This window comes from Athene cunicularia (assembly GCF_003259725.1).
Source record: "Athene cunicularia isolate RWA chromosome 8 unlocalized genomic scaffold, athCun1 chr8_part1, whole genome shotgun sequence".
NCBI lineage: Eukaryota > Metazoa > Chordata > Aves > Strigiformes > Strigidae > Athene > Athene cunicularia.
Genome location: NW_020799109.1, coordinates 27,627,603 through 27,649,173, shown reverse-complemented (window position 1 = coordinate 27,649,173; position 21,571 = coordinate 27,627,603). Strand labels below are relative to the sequence as shown.

Below are 21,571 nucleotides of genomic sequence, written 5' to 3'. Positions count from 1 at the left end.
TATTGGTATTGCTAAATCCGTTCCTCCTCTTCTCATGAGAAACTTAAGTCCTTGATTTGTAAAACTACTCATATGTGCCCTGGTGGAATTGAGATCAAAGGAATTATCCCCCTTCCCCCAACCTTCTGATCATAAGAAATTCTGCCAGATTAGGTGTCCTATGGAGAAGTGACTGGGAAAGTTAGAAGTGATGCCTCATGCAAAATTGACTCCTTTTTCCTTTTAAAGAAATGCCTGCCAGGGAACTCCTGATCCTCTCAAAATAACCCCAGATCAGACTGAAGATAATCAGCTTGATAACGTACACAAAATGAATTCATACTTGTTATCTGTTTTGCACACTGTCAAAGGGCACTTCTATGAGAGAAGACACTGACTCAACTCCTTCAACTTCCAGTGCAAGTTTTAAGTATCTAAGTTCTGACTGTGATTACGGTAGACAGGTCAAAATTAACCTATTTATCTGAGGTGTTCCTCTGCCTTGTGGCCTGAATTCTGTTTTACAGGGAGCAGAAAATGCTCTTTACATTCATGGCAAAACAAGGAAGAGAAGACAGAGGAACTGTCAATCACTTGGCTTGTTTCACTGAAATCAGGTACCTATCTCCAAAAGAAGATGGCACTCTCTCACAGGCAGCTTCTCGCACAAGACATGGAAGAATTATTTGAACTGAATTCAAACTGGCCAACCATTATGGCACTCTTAAGTAGAGCTCGGTAAATTTTGGTTGAGGAGGTGTGACTGGTTTAGCTTGGCAGAGTGTTGAAAATTGCTACATCCTTCATTCATACCTGCAAGACTGGTTTCTGCCCTGCCTGATAACAACAAAACCAGGATGAACCTCAAGGAAGAACCAGGCTTCTGCTAAAACACCCAACATATTTCACTTGATTAAACAACTGTTGTGCAAATTAAACACACCCTCATCAGTGACACAATCCTGTTCTTAAGCAAAAGATATTAAAATACTTCCTCCCCCACAAATGCAATTTTATAAAAGATAAGAAAGGTAATTTCTTTGTGAGCAAAAATGCATGAGAATATCAAGAGCTTTGCATTTAGGTACCTTATTTGTTTCTGGTAACTAGAACCATCTCAAGCTTTATTAGAAATTGTTTCCATGTGAGAATCTGAAGTTACTGACATAAATCCTAAAAAAGCATAGAAGAAATACACTGGCAGCTGATAGATATACAAGGTTAACTTTCAAAGAGCTTTTAAAACTACGAAGTGAACCATTTATATAAGGACCAGCTGCTGAGCATTTTAACTCAGTTCCACACAGCCTCCCCTTAGAAAAACCTCAGGTTTTATCTCAACACTGCTAAATCACATCCAATTTGTGAGCATTAGAAGATCTCCGATGACTAAACCTTTCCAGTACAGAATTTGTGTAGTGTACCTCCTAGTTGCTTCTTCATATTATTTGCAGTCAATAACTCAATTCAGGGCTAATTTAATTTTCCTGACTTTCTGAGAGTTGGCCATTGCTTCCATTTTTGCAGCTTCTCTATTTCTCAACACAGTAACTGTTCATAATCAATCAATTATTTCCCCTCCCCATATGATGTCTTATAAAAATATGCATTATTTATGTTTTAGTAAGTTAGCATCTGTTATTGTCTTAATACTTGTTAAATGCTCGTATTCTTCCTATAATGGAACTAAGCTTTTAACTAGTTATGCAAACAGAAGACCAACTTTGACAGGGAACTGTCTTTCAACTGTTATCCTGCACAAGGTAAGCGAGTTTCCCTTCCATGAATCACAAGTATGTCTCAGTGACAAAAGGCAGGAAAACAGATACTCATCATTAAAAACTGTTTCTGAGTAGGACTGACTTCAAGCCACGAGCACACTTTCTGTGGCTCCTTAGTGCAGCAGCATAATGAAGTTATCTCACCTCTCAGTGCATTCATCGATGTTGTTCTCGCAGTTGGTTCCCTCAAACCCAGGCTGACACTTGCATGTGTAGCTGTTGACATAGTGGGTGCACGTGCCTCCATTCCTGCATGGTTCACTCAGACATTCATTGGTATCTGTTTGACATTTATCTCCATGAAATCCAGGTAGGCAGATGCATGAGAAAGAGTTTATCCCATCCACACATGAAGCTCCGTTTTGGCAGGGATCTATGATAGAAGCATTACAGCAAGTATTAAAATGGGTAACAATCAAAGGCCAGGTCTAGAGTAGTATCTTTTAGGAAAAAAGTATCGCAGAGCCCAGAGTGTGACAGACTACTGACAAGTTTTTCTGAGCCACTTTATGGAAGAGATAATTGCAAAGCATTATCAGTAACAAATTCACAAGAATGTATGGATCAAGACCAAGCCTCAAGGCCTATGGGTTTCTCTGCTGTGATTTGTTCAACCAAAACCAACAAAACCAGACCCAAATTCTCTTCGTTTAAAATTCAGACTCTGTTTTTTTTGACAAGTGCCTACTGATAAAGACAATACAAACAGCACAGCAACTGCTTCTTCCTTACCAAGTCTTATTCATAAGAGAACTCCACCCATTCTCTCTTTTCCAGACATTGCTCAACCACACAAGAAACCCTGTGTGATTAATTTTAAGCATGATAGGAGTCCAGTCACATTAAATGTGTATGTGTATATTAGTATATATATGAGCACTTGTGTGTTATTGAGCACTTAGCATTCTTCCCAGTATCAAAGGCTGATTGGGGAAAGGCTAGCAGAAAAACTCACAAACTCATACATGACCTTGGATTCCCCTCACCTCTGCATTTCTTGACATTTTCTTTACCCCTACCATGGTCTTGATACTTGTGTATCACCACTTTTTGGTCTAAGCCACCCCCTACTACAGTATTCCTTCTACTTCCATAGTACAATCTGTCTAAAGATCTCTTCTATTCAGTAGTTTCTTCCTGCTTTGCTCCTTCACTTCTGGATTTAAGACACACATTCCTCTGTTGGATACTGCCTCTGAAGCCACATTCTTTTTCTACTCTACATTCCCTAGACCAAAAGCCTACATATATGAAGGCAGGGAGGAAAATTGGGAGGGGGAGAGGAAAAGGGGAGATAAGAATGGGGATGAAAAAAAAGTTAGAGTGCAGGGGTTTTTTTTATCTATGACTATCTTTAAGTACTATTAAAATACAAACATGAAAATGCAAACAGATTCCACTAAAAATTTGCAGTTCAACATAAGTACAAGATCATTCTGTACACTGGTAAACAAAGAAAACATATGTGAAAGGTAATTAAAGCTCATTTATTGACTGAGAAATATGCTCACATGATAAAAATTTGTATTAGAAGAGACACACCTGCATCCATTTAAAGGTCATCTGACTACTGCAGAGAAAAAGCACATTCAAAGTGAGACCCCTGGCAGCTATAAAATGTGCCTATGGCAGCCAGCCATTTATGACTGAAGCCAAAAGCTGCACATTAATTTTCTCTGCCACACATTTACTGACAGAAAAAGGAGACTCGAGTATCAACTTTTCAATAAGTTCTTGTTGTTGGAGGGTTTGTTTGCTTCATAGATTAAAGACATTTGGCTCAAGCCATGGAAGGTTTTTGTTACGCTAAATGAAATCAGCTGTAGCAGTAATTTGAAATTCTTCAACCTCCTGGGTGTGCTGCCTAACAGACAACATGGGATGAATCTCACAGCTCTCAGAACACTTAGGAATAGAGAGAGATTTCCCAGCTGTTCTAGGGAGAAAGATGAACACTTGAAAAAACGTTTTTATCTTCAGACACCCATGTGAAAACTAACAGGACAAGCAATAATTTTGTTGGTTTTAGTAAGCAAAGCTCTGGGTCAATGCACAGTGACACTTTTTGTATTGTACCTGTTTGCTCAGAAAGAGGCAATCAAAAGCTTAGGCTGAGACAGATGTCTTAAAAGTTCTTTCAGCAGTGCTGCTTTGGGGTCTCCCACGGTAACTTTTGCTAATAGACTTGTTTGGATCCTTCTCTACAGCAGTCATAAATTTAATTTTTTTCAATATAAAACATAACTTTCTAAATTCATACCTAAAGTCTTTAAGACTTTGGTTTGGTTTTAAGCTATTCTAATAAAAAATAAAGGTTTGGGGGTTTTGTTTTTTTAAGGAGACAGCAACTAAAAAATTACAACATTGTAAACTCCTCCAAGGTTTGATGAAACACTTTTCAAATAGTAACAGATGAACATTTAAACACATGACACTTATTGGGAGACTCTGATTTTATGTGACGATACATGACACACACACACACACATACATATATATATATATATATATAAAAAAGAATAACTCCAGCAAGAAAAAAAAAGTTAACAGGTACTCAGTTTCCTTGGAAACATCAGTGTCAAGGACATGAAGTTAATGTTTGTTTTTTTGTAATTTAAACAATTTCAGTACTCATCAGTGCATGGGCTATCCTCCTGCAACTGCTACCTATTCTGGAACAGAGGCCCTTCCTGCTGCTTAATTTGTTTTCAAATATGGATTAACTGGAACAGCAACAGGACCCACTCTTTCCAGAAATTAATGTCAGACAGAGACATTTCAGGAAAGACTGCTATATGCCAGCTTCACACCACACCTCAATCATGCTTAATGCTGAAATACAGGTAAGCCCTGCAGTGTTACTTTAACTTCATGTATTAAAATTTCAGGCAAATATAATCCTTCATTTAACAGTGCTCCTTATTAAAATATGTAAACTCTAAGGACCTTTTCAAGTTAAGAATCTGGGAACAACTCCTGATATCAGTTAGAACACTGTAGTTCATTTCTAGCAGCTGAATGGGATAGATTTTGACTGCTTCAAATATGCAAGTCTTACAAAATTGAGGTTTGGTGTTTTCTCCTTTTGGTAAGAAATTATTAAAGAACTTTCAGTATCTGTCAAATAGCAGTCATGAATAGCACAGAAAATTTATTTCTATGAAAAACTGAAAGGACAATCTGCCGATACTCACTTGAAAGGCAGTCATCAATGTTACTGTCACAGTCTCCTCCAGTGAAGCCTGGCCGACATTCGCACAGGTAACTGCCTTGAATATTATGGCACAGAGCATGATTTTTGCAGGGCTTTGAGAGACATTCATCAATATCTACTGTACATCTCTCTCCTGAAACATGGAGAGTCCAGAAGTAAGACACCACATAAGGAAATGGTCAAAAGGCTCAATGCCAATACTGCTTACTGTTGAAAGTACAGTATGTTCCCCATCCACATTACCTTCCCAGCCAGGGGCACACTGACAGGTGTAGCCTTCAGAGTCAGGAGATTCTTGGCAAATGCCCGAGTTTTCACAAGGATCAGGGGAACAGGGAGCAACCACTACCTGGCAGTTCACACCTGGAGAGCAGAAGGGGAAAAACCAGGGGAGCATTCTGCTAAGAGCTTGGTGCTTCTTGGAAGAAGTAATAAAGAGATCGTAACTTGCATGACTATCCTACACAGCACTGGTCAGCATTTCTGTATTTGAAAAATCCCAGCAAAAGGAAAAGGAGATCAGAGCATTCCTCATGGGCTCAGTGGGTACAAGCAGACAGCAGCCATGGTAATTCCAAGTTTAATGCCCCTTCAATTTCCAGTGCGTTTATGTATCTAACTTTCTTACAAAGAAAATGCAAGCTGAGCTGCCACCAGGACATTTCTTAACAAGTCCAAACAAGGCTTATATATGGTCTTACTAATAATAGTCTACATGGTCTTACTAATAATAGTCTACATGAACTGACTTTAGCTGACATGAATTTAACTTCATACAACCATGGCATTTCCCTTCCTGATTCCTATTTCCATGAAGTTTAATAAAAAAATTAAAATGGCACTAAGGGTGCAATGAAGTGGAAAGGAAAAAGAGAAGAGAAACTTCTCTTTGAATTTTCACCTTTGAATCCTTTCCTACAGGTACATCTATATCCATTCAACAGATCCTCACAAGTTCCTCCGTTCTGGCATGGGTTTGATTTGCATTCGTTCCCTTCTGTTGAACAGTAATCTCCTATCCAGCCTGGATCACAGACACACTTGTACCTTTAAAGGCAAAAACAGAAGTAATTTTAGAGCATTCTGAAAAAACTCCTCTACCAGTTTCTCCTGCAGATTAGTTTTGGAGAGAATCAGAAGACTTCTCTTTAGGAGAGCCCTAGTTATGTTTAGATTGCTCACCTCAGCTGTATAGTTTTGAAAATACTGAAAATAAACCCTTAAAACCACACTTCCCTCTGTTATAGTTTTCACAAAGCGCTCAGTCAACCAGCAGTATGTTTCTGCTTTGATAAGACCATCTCAACATTTTTAAACAGACAGAAAAAAAAGATTAAAAAAAGTAGAGTGGAACAATAGGTTCCAAAGATAACTAGACTGTTTTAATACAAAGTAGTGGTTACAAATGAAAACAGCTGGCTGGGAGCAGGAGCAATCTATTCCATCATGTTTCAAAATCTGAAGTAGAGCAGCACTCCACCCATATGACGTAGAACCAAGGATTTGGTGAATCACCCTGGACTCAGGCCACACAGCACACACACTGGCCTCCCTCCCTGTCATGCAATCAAGACTTATTTTGACTGGCACCTAGCTTAAGGTGTACATGGGCAAAATATGAATGCTGGTGACAGATGATAGAAAAGATGAACCAAAGCATTTGTTTTCCAAGCTTACACAGAGGATTAATTAGCAATAAAGGCAGCCCTCTTTCCAGCTCCAGGAAAAGTGCTGAATCCTGCCCTACAGTTACCCGCAGCAGTAAATCACTTCTTGCCCAAGTGCTGACTCCACTTTCCAGAATGCAGCATACATCTGGGAGGCACTGCTATTCCACGTACAGTTGGGAAGTTTCACAAACACAAGCCTCACCTCCCCAAACCTGTGGACTCCACAGGCCCTGTGCTCATTACCAAAAAGAGGACTGATTCAGGGCTCCTGAAATCAGCATTTGGTCTTTCTGGACTGGAAGATTCAGGAGCAACTACTGTCATCAAAATAGCCAGAAAGAGCTTTCCTTTCTTCTCTCAGGCATGGAACAATGTAACTGAAGCTGACTAAATCTCAACCTTGGATAAATTGTTCTAAGTCAAATATCACTCTGTCTTCTAGTGTCAAAACTTGTCTGTCCGTTCCTTGAGAGTATTTGGGTAGCAAGTACAACACTAGCCAACAAAGATAGTCTTCATGCTCCACATTTTAGAGTTTGATGGAATAGATAGTTGCTGCTCCCCAGATTCAATTTTGAAACATTTCTTTACTTTATTACATTTCACTCTACTCACTTGAATTGCTAAACCCTCCCTTCAGATGGTGGCAGTCCACGCTGCGCTACATGCCCATGCAAAGACAGCACAGAATACAATGCAGAAAAGAAAAACCTATGTTGAAAGAGCATGGACTGCAGCTGGTGACTAAAGGTCTACATCTTACTGCGATTATGTCATAGGCAGCAGATAAATCTGGATCCTAATCTGAGAAATCAGAGAAAAATCAGAAACTTCAAATCAAGATGGAACTCCAGGCAAATCAAGGAAAAAACCCAGTATAGAAGGCAGCAGGTATGTTTAATGTTGACAGTAAGTACTTACCCACTGGTAATATGTGTGCAGTTGCCATGTACACAGGGATTACTAAGACAGCCATCTGCCTGAGACTGACAGTGAGGGTGATGGTAGCCTTCAGGACACACACACCGAAAACCATTGACTTCATTTATACATGTTCCACCATTATGACAGGGGCTGGATGTGCATTCATCAATGTCCACATTACAACGTGGGCCTAGGAAAAAAACCCAATACTTATTAAGTAATATTTCTTATAAGAACATTCGCTTTGCACGTCTGCAAGAACATACGTTGAGACACAACTCAGCAAAGCCAATGCAGCCAGACAGAGCTTGCATGCCTCCATGCTTTAACTGACGCCAAGAGAAGCATTTTTGAAAGATGCAGCACTTCTCTGTGCCTGGAAAACAGCACTTACACTCAACAAGTATTTACAAACCATTCAAGAATCTCAACAGAATTCCACTAAAAATCACCAGTTAATATTGATTAGGAAGGCAAAAAATCACTCAACTGTATCATGCTTGGAACAAACCTCTTGAGATCCATTTGTCATAGCCCTGCTCTTCTGCTTTGAAAGTACCTACCCTTTGAACAACCACTACTGCCATACTGTCTGCAGTAAATACAGTTCTTGTGGTTTATTGCAAAAGGGACTCTAAAAAACACCATTTCCTGTTTTGCCTGCCTCTGACTGCAAGATTCTTGAAGTAGTGACCATAAGATCTTGTGAAGCTGGAAAGCTAAACAAAGTGAACATTGCAGTAAGTTGAAAACATTTTTAATGTAAGGAAATGACAAAGTATGAGATGCAATGCAAGCCAGCTCTTAAAATACTGCAATATGCCAATTGATCATATTACTGAATTATTTTAACAGCATAATAGTAAGAAGTCCAGTAGGATAACAAACATGGTATGCCAGCAACAAAGAAGGCTGAAAGGCAAGAGTGATCAGGGTCATGTCTCTTCCTGTTCAGGAGACTAAAGAGTACAACCATGCCTGAGCCAAAGGAAGGAAGAAGCGTCAGAAGTTCAGAAAGACGCCAAGAGAAAAGCATAAGACACATGAAACCTCTTAGTGCTATTTCTAATGTGTTTCAGATCTATTTTAATTAGAATCATTCAGTAATAAACAGTAACAAACGTGATGAGAAAACTGTTATAAACAGTACCAACAGCCTTACAACAATTATTTTATGAGCATATTACCCTACATGGCTCAAAACATACTAGGTCCATTATAAACAGCCTTGAGATGTGCTTTAGTCATCAGAAATAGTCCTGGATGCAGATCTACACTTCTAAGCGTGGATCCAAAAGTGCCTAAAAGCTCTTTTTTTCAGCCCTACTTAGACTGTATTAGATAAGACTTTGTAATTTAAAAAGGAAACAGAACAGACCACACTATGAAAGAAAAGTACTGAAAAAAGCAGATTATTCAGTTGGAGACTTCAGAGTGGATAGCAGCTCATTAGAACATTGAGTTAATGCTTTGCTTTCACAGAATGAGAAATACTGTTCATGGTCAAAGCCCATGGTACTGTCTAATCAAACACCTCTTTATATTGTCCACAATCTCTCTGTCCCTGGAAAGAAGCTGTAAATAATAAACTGAAGTCACATGGGTTTATTTGTTATAAAACCAAGAACCATGAATTGTACATAATTACCTAACAAGAATGGCATTTCACAGCACATTTCACATTCTTCTGGTTGGTAGAACTTGCTGTAATGTAAGATGCTGAGATTCAAAGATTAGAAGGATTTACCGAGATACTAACCAAATCCTTGCAAGTCAGTATGCAAAGAACAGCTACCTGGATAACTATCTGCAAAACAACTCAAAGCTATCGGGTAACTGACTTTACCTGTAAATCCAGGTTTGCAAGCACAATTGTAGCGATTAATGCCATCAATACAGTCCCCGTGAATGCATGGGTTACTTGCACAGTCATCAAAGTTATTTTCACAGTTCACTCCTGGAAAAAAAGTCAGACAAATAAGGAGGCCAAATCTTACAAGGAAGACAACAAAACTACTTCCCAGAAACAGCCAAATTAAGAATCTCACCTGCTTCAAAGTTACACATACAATGGTGCAACTTAAACAGGTGATGATGCAGAAGCACTGTGAGACCAGGGAATGTCACCTCAGTCACTGGGTGCTGACTGAATATGACCCTAAATTTGTACTCAATGTTTAAACAAAAGAATAAACCATTTTGAACACTATGCCTATTTTTTTTCTGCATGCTTGAATTTTGGGAGTAAACAGGAGGTAAATTCTTCCAAGACAAGTTGCACTACCAATAAGGGTTAGGCAATTCACACAAACACACCAAAATTCAGCAAGGAAAAGTAATGTGAAAATATACTCTCATACCACAAGCTTATCTCTGTATGCAAATTTAGCGCACACCAGAAATAATTAAATGCTTTAATTATGTCAGAATCCAAGCTTTTCACTTGTGCTTTATGTACCTGAAGTGCCCAGCAAACAGTTGCACTGGTAGCCATTCACCAAATCAATGCAGCGCCCTTGATGGAGGCAAGGATTGCTGTGGCATTCATCTATCTGCTCACTGCATATGGCACCCATGTACCCAGGATTGCATATACACGTATATGAATCAATTCCATCTTGACATTCCCCATGGTGGCAAGGATCAGGATCACAGTTGTTGATATTTTCCTCACACAGAAGGCCAGTAAAACCTAAGGAAAAATGGTGAACAGGAGTAAATAAGAAGTTAACTGATGCTGCAGTGAATATAATGCAAACATAGAAAGAATTATATTAAGAATCAGTGAAGTGGCAGACAGCACAAAGGCATCTCAACTGGTGCCCATTTTCCAGCCCTGGAAAACAACACTCTTCCACTGCTCACAGCATTACAGAACAACATCTTGCATGGAGAATCCTGGCATTGGAAGTGGTTACCTTCAGTTTATTCAAAACAGTAGCAATGAGAGGAAACACGTAAATCTCCACGAGAAATACTTCCTTGCATCGGTATAAACTATCTGAAGGCACTCCCCTGCCATCATTTCTTCTACAGAATACCAGGGGGTGACTTTTTTAGAATGAGAAATTACTGCAAAGATGCTGCGGAGACCTTCCCAAGGGAACTCCTTTGGCTCATGTCAAAGCTTCTGCAGCTCTGCTTATTAAAGTTTCTTGCTCCTCTCATTGGAAAACCTTTCAGTAACTCCAATCAAGCACCAACTGCGAATTTCTGAAAGACTGCATGCAACCTCTTCAGTTAGGAGCAATGAAACAAGCAATTTGGCTTGTTTCATGCTGCTTCAGCTGGGAAACATCCTGAGCAACAGAGGAGGGCTGAATCTCTTCACCAGAAGGGCTAAAACAACGGTTCAGGAAGTTAAGAGCATCAAGCAACTCACTCAAAAGCCCCGTTTTCCATGATGGGGCAGAGCTATCTGAAATGAGGACAATTTAAAATAAATGGTTTTCAGAGATGAGGTTTTGGAGGAACAGCTCACACTGCCTGCTGGCAGCTGAAGATTAGGAAGGTAGGACTTCAAATTTCAGACACCAACTGGAGACTGATACAAACCAAGCTGCAGGGAATTTCAACAGCTGAAGAGTGATTCTCACCTGAGTATTATAAGTGGATAACAGGCTCCCCATTTTTCATACAGGTTTGTGGTTATTTCTCTGGTCAAACATACCAGGTGACGGCTAACATTTCCAAGTTCTGCGAACGTATGCATGGATGAATGGGTGTGGAAGTAGGTGGGGAGAGGGAAGGGAAGCTAGTTAGATGAATATAAAAAGATGTTAGGGAAGGAAGAAAAACAAACCCATAAGAGGACGAACAGTGGCAAAAAAAAAAAAAAAAAGGACAGAGGCAAAGAAAAGAGGAAAGACCTAAGACAACTCAAGAAAAGAAAAGCCATGATCTACCACTGGGAAGGAGAAGTGGAATAATGCCAGAAGGGAAAGAAAAGACAAAAAGCAAGCAGTAAATAGAGCTATCTGTACAGCATTTGGCCAAACATTTTGCAGTTTTCAATCACTTCGGCAGCTGGTGATTACCATTCATGGAACACATATCACTCATGAGATTAATAGAGCAAGAACATACTCAAACATTATTTTCCAGTAACTGACCTGCCCCAATGATGAATTCCGTATTTCAGTCTTATAGAAGGCTGTCAATATTAAATACAATACTTAGCATACATTTGTTCAAAACATTATTATTACCTTGCCTCCTACTGTAGCTCAACTGAACCACTTAATGATCAGATATAATTCTCAATCCCCTGACTGAACATACCTTACTGAGATATGATTCCCTATTTGCTGACAAGAGTTAGACTAGAAAAAACCCCACTTGAATACAGAACATAAGAACCCCTCAGACGGGACAGCAAAAAGCCCTAGTACAGTCCTCCTTCCGTTTTCAGCCAAAATACTAACCAAGGATTTTACTAAGAGCTGCTGCTTCAGTAACATACATTTGGTTGCTTTCAGACTGTTCCTTGAAAATGCTCCATACATCACGTGCCTTCACAGAAGCAGTAGTCTTTCCTCTCATCTGGGAAACGTACGATTTCTGTACTGAGGTGGTTCCAGAAGTTTAGTGCCCAAATTCAGAACACACTTTTCAAAGGCACAGCTCTCCATGCTGTGCTCCACCACACAACCCAAAACCCTCCTAGGCCCAACAAGCTCTGCACTCTTAGTGAATGAAAGCAACCAGACCACATACCAGTTTGAGAAAGACTTTCTAAGACAGTTTCCAAGTTTGGAGCAGATTTGAGCTTTTTATTCTTTTTGCAAGTGTCAGCTTATTCTGTCACATGCAGTAACCAAAGGAGAACTCTGACAACAATGATTATTCCTCTCCTGGTTAGAACTACCACGTTCCCCTACTTCCAACAAATTCATTGTTTCTTCAGGGACTTTGGGGAAGGGGAAGAGGGTATGCATGAAAAGACTGGGGAGGAATTTTTAGCCTAATCTCTGCTATATTCTGTACAGTACAGAATAAATAAGTTAAATTTACCCTAACAATTTGATTATTGGAATGATTCAAAATGAGAGAAATTGCACATAAGTTAGCCAATTTAACAGCACATTTCTAGGCCAAAAGTAGCTCCAGGACCTGCTCAGCCTCTTCCCTAATGGAAGAGCTAAAGCAAATGAATTCCACCCTGAATCAGCATCATGAGCAATGCATCGGGCACCATTAACTGAAAGCAACCAAAAGTTGTTCCTTACTGAGAATTAGAGTATAATAGCTCTGAACCCTCTTACTTGACCAGATGTAAAAATTAAGATAAAACATATTCTACATCACTCCTAGAGGTCTAAAGATAAGAAAATCCCATAATTAGACCTGATGCTTCTAAATGTGTAATTAGACAAGCAGTAAAGGAATTCAGCGCATTCACAAAAAACCACCTCAGTTCCATTCACAGCTCTGTCAAGATTTCTGTATGATGATTGACAAATCATTTTAACTACATTCCAGCAGGCAGCTACTGTGTGGTATTTCTTCCAGTGAACACAATTTTTACTGCATTTCAATCTTTCAATTCTGCCATAAAATAGTCTGACGCAACAGAAATCAGAATACACAGCAGTACTGCTCTGTCCATCTCTTGTTCTTCAACTGTATGCTATATAATCCGACTTAGAAGAAAGAAAGGTAAGCCACAGATAAAAGGCTTCACAATGCTGTTTTCCCACTCATGGATTCCATAGTCAATACAGGAGAAGCTGTCACCTTCTGGGAAGCAAGAGATGGGGCAGAAAGAGGGAAGCCAGAACTCCCATTAATTGTGAAGTTACTGCTGTCAGAAGTTAAAGGCTTTCTGTACTCACTCTTCTCTGCCACAAAGGACAGAAAAAGCTTCGCAACAAACAAGCAATTTTTCAGAGAAAGGAAGAAAGAATTCTGACACCTCTTTGACCACCCCTTTATGTATTTAGATTACATGTGATCTCCAGGTCCAGGGGCTCTGAATACAAGACTAACCTGTGGCACACTGGCACTCGTAGCCATTGGGATGGTCAATACATTTGGCTCCGTTGAGACACGGTGTGCTAGAGCAGTCATCTATATCAATCTGACATACGGCACCACTGAATCCTGAAAGGCAGAAAAAAAAGATGAAAATCCAGAGTAATTTGAAGTAGTTAATCTAAACAGCTGCACTGTCAGGAATTATTTATTAAAAAAATCCTTAAAACCACTCAAATGTAAGCTCAGTAAGTCTAAACTCAGTTGCATCATTAAGCACACACACCACACCCTGGGTGGATTGGTTCCTCATCCAAACTACCAGCCAAAACATAGTTTCTATGCTCCAGGTCAAAGGAGCCCCATCTTAAAAACTGAGATGGCCTAGTCAAACCGAAATAAAGCAGATGGAGTACAAATGGTGTCCACCACCAGACTGTACGCCTGCCTACAAAACTGAGAAGCCACCAGTAAAAGCTATCAAGAAATCAAAGCAAGTAACTTAAAATGAAATAATAATGCACACTTCACTGAAGCCTTCAGACTAGAATCACTACAGCAGTGTAGAATGTGGTACAATACAGCACTGCATCTTTCAGTACACTTCTTGAAATAGTTAATGAACTATCAACAGGTTATGTCAGATGATGGAGGACCTTAGGCACTTCAAGAAAAAATAAAAAAACCCAGAAATGTTTCTGGAGGAGTCAGAACATCATTAGTCAATAGAGGGGATGCAGAGGCGGCTTTTGTCAAGTATATTCTGAACTCAAAGCTTAACATTTTTGAAAAACAAATTACATTTATCCTATAGCTAACACTGATCCTTCTTTTCTAAAGTGGAGTCCTAACCCACCTCCCTCCTCATGCAAGCAACAAACTATACTGATGCAAAAATGGTTTCTACCTAAAGACCTCAGAAAAAGACAAAAAGCAAGCATGCAGAGGCTCAAATTTTTAAAATGTATTTAGAATTACTCATGTATATCTCTCACTGTGATATCCACAATAACAGAAGTCCAAGCTGCCAACTACCCTTTAAAATGAGACATCCAGCCGTTATGTTTCTCAACACTTACCCAGTTACAGGCACAATACTATTGCAACCAGTACATGTCTATTTTTATTTACCAAGGACTGCAACTCACTCATTCAAACAGGTGCTGCACTAATACAAACTCACAAGAAACATACAACCCACAATCTCTCACTGGTTATATATGCAGCTCTTGGTAAGGTGAAGCAGGAAAAATTTCCAGAAATAAGTACTTACCAGGAGGACAGACACAGAGGAAGCGGTTGACTTTATCAAGACACTCTCCATTGTTCACACAGGGATTACTTAGACACTCATCAATATCTTCTTCACAGTGAACACCTTTAAAACCTGTTTAAAAAAAAATTAAAAATATATGTGACTGAAGGCCTTGAAAGTGTAACTGCTTCTTATACCAGTGTTGAAAGTCTAAGCCTAGTTTCATTGCAAGTTTGCAGTTTGGATAGAACCTGTGAGGTAAGAAGATACATCAGAGGTTAAAAAGGGATGCTGAATGTCTGTTTTTCATCGTTTCTGAACGGGCTCACTTAATCAGCAGTAACAGGATAAGCTTGTGCTGAATTCACATCTTATGTTTTCTTCCACTTGAGGAGAAGGAGTTCTGTTTTAACACTCTGGGAGATAGCAATATACTTGGGTATGCAGTAATACAAGGTAAATGGTAAAGAAACAAACACAGCAGATAATTTTAGCTCAAGGTTTTTTAGTTAATGACAGAGTAAAAGAAAAACATTAAGAATGGTGGAATACTTGGGACTAGAGTTCTGCCTTTCAAAACAGATTAGATATTAATAAAAATTCATTCTAGTTTTCATGGTATCAGCTGATCACCTGCAGGGGTCACAATTCTTTCATTATACTACATCAGACTGTGCAACTGGCAACTTGTAACCTTTTCTTTTTTTACCACTTTCTATCAGAAAGCAAAATAGCAGACTACACAGAACGTTGGTATGCTGGACATGTAAATTTTACAAGCATGATTTCAATCAAACAACTTTTATTACAGTTATTTCCTCAGGTCAATGGAAGCTTGCATCATTTGGGTTATTTTAAGCACAGAAAATTAACAAACACTGTTATCCAGAAATCATCATATACATCTCACAAAACACAGTCACTCTTTTAAAGTTTGCACCTGCTTTGCTTTCACAAATGTGTTTCTGCACATGCACTTTACCAGGCATAGTAACAAATATGTTCACATATACTCCAGCTCAGAACACTAACTTCCTCTGCTGATGTAGAGGCTGGTTTCTTTCTCAGTCTTCCAATTGCTTTCTCCCTCCCCCACACAAATGCCAAGTCCTCCTGGCTGGTGCAGCCACAGCAGGCTCTCTCTCACCATTTCATTTAGCCTCACCCCTTTGCAATTTTGTGTTCCACCTCAGCAGAGCTGGCAACCCTCCCTGTGCTCTGCCTTCTGATTTTTTCCTTTGCTCAAAGCTCTGTCTTTGTCTGAAACTCCCCTCACCTGGCATACAGAGGCAAGTGAATCCCCCAATTTTATCCAGGCAGGTGGCATCGTTTTGGCATGGATTTGAATGGCATTCATTGATGTCCATTTCACAGCGAGGTCCTGTGTAGCCCTTCAAACACTCACAGTGGAAAGAGCCTTCTGTGTTTACGCATTTCCCAGCATGTTCACATGGATTGCTGTTTGCTGCAAGAAAAACATATATGTGTGTGTGTCAGAACCTCTCCCCAGAGCAGGAAAGCCACAGCATTCTTTATTAGTTATGGTCTTTTCCAGTGCATATTCCTTTCTGGCAAGTAATATGAGGGGAAAGACCATTCATCCTTCTGAGGAAAGGCTACTGTGAAGAAAACATGTGGCAGTTACTTGTCTGTCAGAAGCAAAAAGGAAGATTGCTGTCATTACTAATGGACCAAAGGAGAAACTCTGGTCTGTATTATGATGACAGTTCTTATAAGGAGAGTATCAACTAGCAGGGATTAGAGAATTAATGATGCTTTCAAGGCCTTAGCTCCAGATCATCTTTTACATTTACTTCACTCCTGAGGCTGACAAGATGCTGCCACAGCCACAAAACAACAAACTAGTCCTTTATGTGTTTTCAAAAAGGAATGGCACTCTTGTCCAAGGCAGACTGAGGAATGAAATTCAAAGAAGTGCTTTTATCCAGTACTTCCATGGGTGCTGGTACTACCTTCATGCACCACCCTCTAGAAGCATGAACTGACACTCACAAAACTGTAAGCAAATCTGTGAGTCCAGTTAATCCCCAAAAACAACACAACAGCATGGTATCAGAGAACTACAGCTTTGAAAGTCCATGTGGTCACCAGTCTTCGAAGGCACTCAAAAGATCCAGCCATATTCTGGCTGTCAAACAGCCCTGATGTGTTTCTACCAAGGCAGGAGCTGCAACAACTCTCACACAAACTGCGGCACTTTCATTGTACACTGCAGTTCTAAGGGTCAGCTTAATTATCACATCTATTTGCTTGCACTCCTCACACAACGCTAAAGCCCTCTTGCACAATGACAAATGGTTAAGCATCTCGCTGCTTTTCATATTCCACAGGCTCACAGTTCAAAAATGGACAGCTATTCTGACTCAGCCCTTTGCCCCAGGTCTCACAAAGATTTAAAACTCATCTAAGGACACTGAAATGGAATGGGGAGATCAAGAAGGAAGTTGCACTCACGTTGAGAAGCTATGACAAAATGTGTATTCTTGCCCCTCTGTTAGTTCATAAAGCAAATGACTCAACTCTGTGTTCACGTACTCACCCATTGCACACTCGTCCACATCCTCAGTGCAGTCTGCTCCCTTATGGCCTTGAGGACACGTACAGATATAGTGTCCATTCACAGGATTGGTATCACACAGAGCACCCTTCTGGCATGGATTGCTAACACATGCATCATCCAAGTGGCACAGAAGACCTAGAGAAGCAACCAAGTTTATTCAAAAAAGTGAGATACAGCAGTCAGGCTGTATGCTACACAACCAAATCCTCTGTCCTAACATTTCAAATAGACTCCCACAACCAGAAGCTTATAGGCTTCAACCTATAGACTAACACAGGGATTTCACCACACACTTACAAGACATTATATTTAAATATATATTCCGTGACTTCAGAGGTGTCTCCCGCACTTCTGAAGCAGAACAATGGCTTACCATTACCAAAATCTCCTTCTTGAAGTTAACTAACTCTTCTCTCTAGCCAGCATGATGATATTTCTGACAGCTGAAAACACAAGTGCATGAGAAGCTCACCTTCTTAATCTAGATATGATGATCACTTGTATTTCCAGGTGGTAGTTAGGAGATCTTCATATTTTCACCTACCCTACAACAGCCAATTTTCCACTATACCGGCAAGGGCATCCTCACTCACACAAAAAAAATCTAAATTTGTCTTCGAGACTTTTAAGTACAGAGTAAGTCGCCTTCGCGCAGAACTTCTCAGGCAAATCCAGATCCTGCTAAGTGCTAGAAAAAGATCTGCTTTCCTTGCAATCTAAACTGTCGTAAGTTTGTCTTCCAGCCTAATACAAATATATCTTTGTCCTGAGCTAGAGAGGTTTAAAAGGTCTTTGCTCATGGATACATACATTTCCTTTTGTTCTTCCTGGTTTGGTGACAAAGTGTTTAAAATAAACACACCACTTCAAGCAACTTTGGAAAGTATCCTCTATTAAGTGCCAGACCTATGCAAGTTTTCTGCCCTTACCTGCCTTTCCTTCTGGACAAATGCATGAAAAAGAAGCCACTCGATCAATGCAAGTAGATCCATTAGCACAGGAGGCAGTGAAGCAGTCATCAATATTCTTACTGCAGTCGTCCCCGCTCCAACCATTGACACAGACACAGGCATAGCCTCCATTGTGGTTGGTGCAGGTACCTCCATTCTGACAAGCGTTGGGCTGGAGCTGACATTCATCAACGTCTTCAGTGCAAAACTGGCCTGATGAAAGGCACAAGTTTAATAAAAGTTCAGACACAAGAAGATTCTTGCACAGATAACATAACCAAGGGAAGAGCTGTAGTCTAACTTCATTGCTACTTATTTCTAGGACGTTGTAGCCTGAGAACTTCCAACAACACTGGCATCAAATTAAGCAAAAGACAACTAGCATCTGTAAATGACCCCAGGTAGTTGCTGAACTGCAAGTAACTTTGGAATGGTGCAGTGTGAGAGCCAGCAGGCAGCCTGCAGTGTATGGAGATACATCTGCAGTGATGTGAGAAGCAGAAAGAATGAAGATCTGTCTGCAGAACAGCCAGAGGGACTAAGAAGGGAAAAGATAGCCTCACAAGAAAATCTCGGTCAAAGCAATGTCAACCGGGCAGCAGCAAAGTGACTCTTGCCAGCAGAGCCTAATTCATTCCTATATAACTATGCATTATTATGAAGAATAGAATTCTTGACACTCTTCTACCTAAAATACTCATTTTCCTACCTCCAGGTATTTCCCCAAACAACCACAAATAGTTGTGTTTCTTTGGTTGTTGATTTTTTTAGAGGCAATAAAATACTTTAATAAAATGCTTTAATGACTGGATATATTGAAGAGAACAAAACAAATGTACATTGTTTGAGTGAGTTTTAAGGAAAGGACCACTAGATCACTAGGTAGGAATCAGTTTCACAGGATGCTGAATTTCAGAGTCACATCTACAGAAAACTCTGCAATTCACCTTTACTAAAGTATTTATTTATCCAAATCCATCTTCCTTTGACAAGATCTAGAAAACCTACCACTTGCATCAATATTTTGTTTCAACACTTATTCATCTTCCCAATTAAAGTTGCACAGTTTAGTTTTACGCTGAAATTGTTTAGCTTAAATTTCAAGTCGTTCATTCTTGAGTTTCTTCAACAGATAAAACCTAATAGTTAAGCATCAGCTAAATTCTTCCCAGGCTGGCATATGGGTGTGTACGTGCAACCACAGAGTACTGGTCACAATCCACAGGCTTCTTTTTGATAAACTATTTCTCCCCTTTCTGTTACATTAAGAACTCTAGCACTGAAAGGTTGCGCTTTTTTTAAACTTCCTTATAACTTGCTTTTACCACCCTTCCTAAAACGTTGCTATAATGTACACAGCACCAAAAGACTGCCTTTTATCAGAGCATAAGATCATATTTGTTTAATGTGACCTTTTCCCACCCCCCTCCATTATCTCCCTCATTAGCTTGCAGCACCATTCCATTATTTGGGTCAAGACTCCTAAATAACTGTGTTGCTACTACCAAAATTCTCTCATTTGTCATCTCCAGCTACTATATCAGCTACATAGTTAAATTTGCCTGGAATTTCCCCTGTATTCCAAGAATAAGAAATTCAAGAGCAGGCCACAGATATTCCCTGCCAATTTGCCTGGGATCCTGTTTATTCAGGTTTGTCAATTTAAAAATACTCATTAGATGTTGCTTAACAGTCATCTTATTTATTAATGGGCCAGAAATTATGATGCAAGTGCCCATACTCACACCCTCCTCCAACAGACAGAACTGAAACATGTATTGTTGGCAGGAATTAACCATTTCCATCTACTATACTCGAATCATGATTTCTATTCGAAGCACTAAAAAAATCCTAGCCTTTGGACCTGTTAGCCTTGGATTTTTTCCCTTAGTGGTAAAGAAATAAATTATTATTAAAAAAGAAGTTGCACAACTGATTTTGTTCTGCACATGTATTCCTCCCTCCAGGAGGACTACTTTAAACCAAGGATTTTATCACTTGAAAAAACACAGTAAAATTTTAACAGTATTAATAATTACAATACAGTTTTCACAATTAATCCTCACTTGCCAGTTTACTTTGTAAAACAGTTGGGGGGAAATCTAACACTTCATATTGTTATCTGCAAAACATAGCTCTCTACATTATGAAAAAACAAACCCATGTATTTGTCATAATAGAAGATGTTTGTTCATTAGCTTTTGATACTGGCTTATCAGAAACCAAACTGAAAAAAGTCAGTTATCTCAGACTGGTTCCTAGCAGTCGTGCATATCTCTCAACTCAACACAATCGACTTCGTTCAGAAAAAAAATAATCAAGATGTTGTTTATTATAAAACTGATCTTCCTTTTTTTTATTGGAGGGGGCCCAACCCAGATCAAAAAAGGTACTCTCTGACGAACACTCATCTATAGGACAATCATTTTGCAGAAGCGTTCTTGCAGCATTTACATCCTCCTTTTGACTGCAGCCAATCTAAACACAGTATCACTAAAGCATTAAGAGTTTTCAGTGCTGAAGTTGCCACACCACTCCGTATTGTTACATCTCTCTCAAAATCATTTGCTTTGTGATGGGCTGAGAACTCCTAAAATACAACATTTTCTGAGAGTTTTTTAGTGGATTGGGGGTGGGGGAGGGTGTGCATGTTTGTAGTTTGGTTTGGGTTTTTTTAAAGCAAAGATGGGCAAAACTACTTCTTCATATTAACTCTCTGGGTTTATTTTTAACTTCCCATTTTAAGTGTCACTAGTAATATCAACACTTGGAATTTTTTTTTTTTTTCCTAGCAGTGATTCTCCACTTCTAGAAAGGACAGTACCAAGTGACATCACTGACATCCTTGCAACAACCCTAGGCAATATCCCACATTTCCATAGCCCTAATGTAAACTGAACTTTTAAAAGCTGTACCAATGTTTCTGTAAAAAAAAAGAAAAAAAGAGCTTAAACTTTTTTGAGCAATTCAACTGTATTTCAAGAACATACCATGTCTGAGGTCCTTAAATGTGATCTTCACTTAGCTTCTCTGATCTCTAATGCTCCTTTTGCAGCTACCAGACCACAGTCATATTTGTGTTTAATTACAAATATGAAATAAACAGAGATCTATGTAACAGTTTGTTTTATAAACAAAGGAAATTCAACTAGTATATTGAGGGGTGTAAATGAGCAATTAACTATTGCATTTTACTATTGAGTATTTTAATGAAAAAAACTTGTTCTTTATTGAAGTTATAACC

General features: G+C 39.3%; 1 protein-coding gene across 4 annotated transcripts in view; it reads right to left on the bottom strand.

Moving 5' to 3' along the window:
• Positions 1 to 21,571, bottom strand: part of NOTCH2 (notch 2) — an 83,784-nt gene that overhangs the window by 25,572 nt on the left and 36,641 nt on the right. The window contains exons 6-17 of one of the 4 annotated variants that reach the window (XM_026853751.1): positions 18,307 to 18,540; positions 17,357 to 17,512; positions 16,073 to 16,261; positions 14,815 to 14,928; positions 13,557 to 13,670; positions 10,027 to 10,260; positions 9,415 to 9,525; positions 7,566 to 7,758; positions 5,876 to 6,021; positions 5,218 to 5,337; positions 4,955 to 5,107; positions 1,905 to 2,133 (exon numbers count right to left, since the gene is read on the bottom strand). In XM_026853751.1, coding sequence (XP_026709552.1) covers positions 1,905 to 2,133; positions 4,955 to 5,107; positions 5,218 to 5,337; positions 5,876 to 6,021; positions 7,566 to 7,758; positions 9,415 to 9,525; positions 10,027 to 10,260; positions 13,557 to 13,670; positions 14,815 to 14,928; positions 16,073 to 16,261; positions 17,357 to 17,512; positions 18,307 to 18,540 — 1,993 coding nt within the window. The other 3 variants (XR_003398913.1, XM_026853754.1, XM_026853753.1) reach the window with 3 other exon arrangements.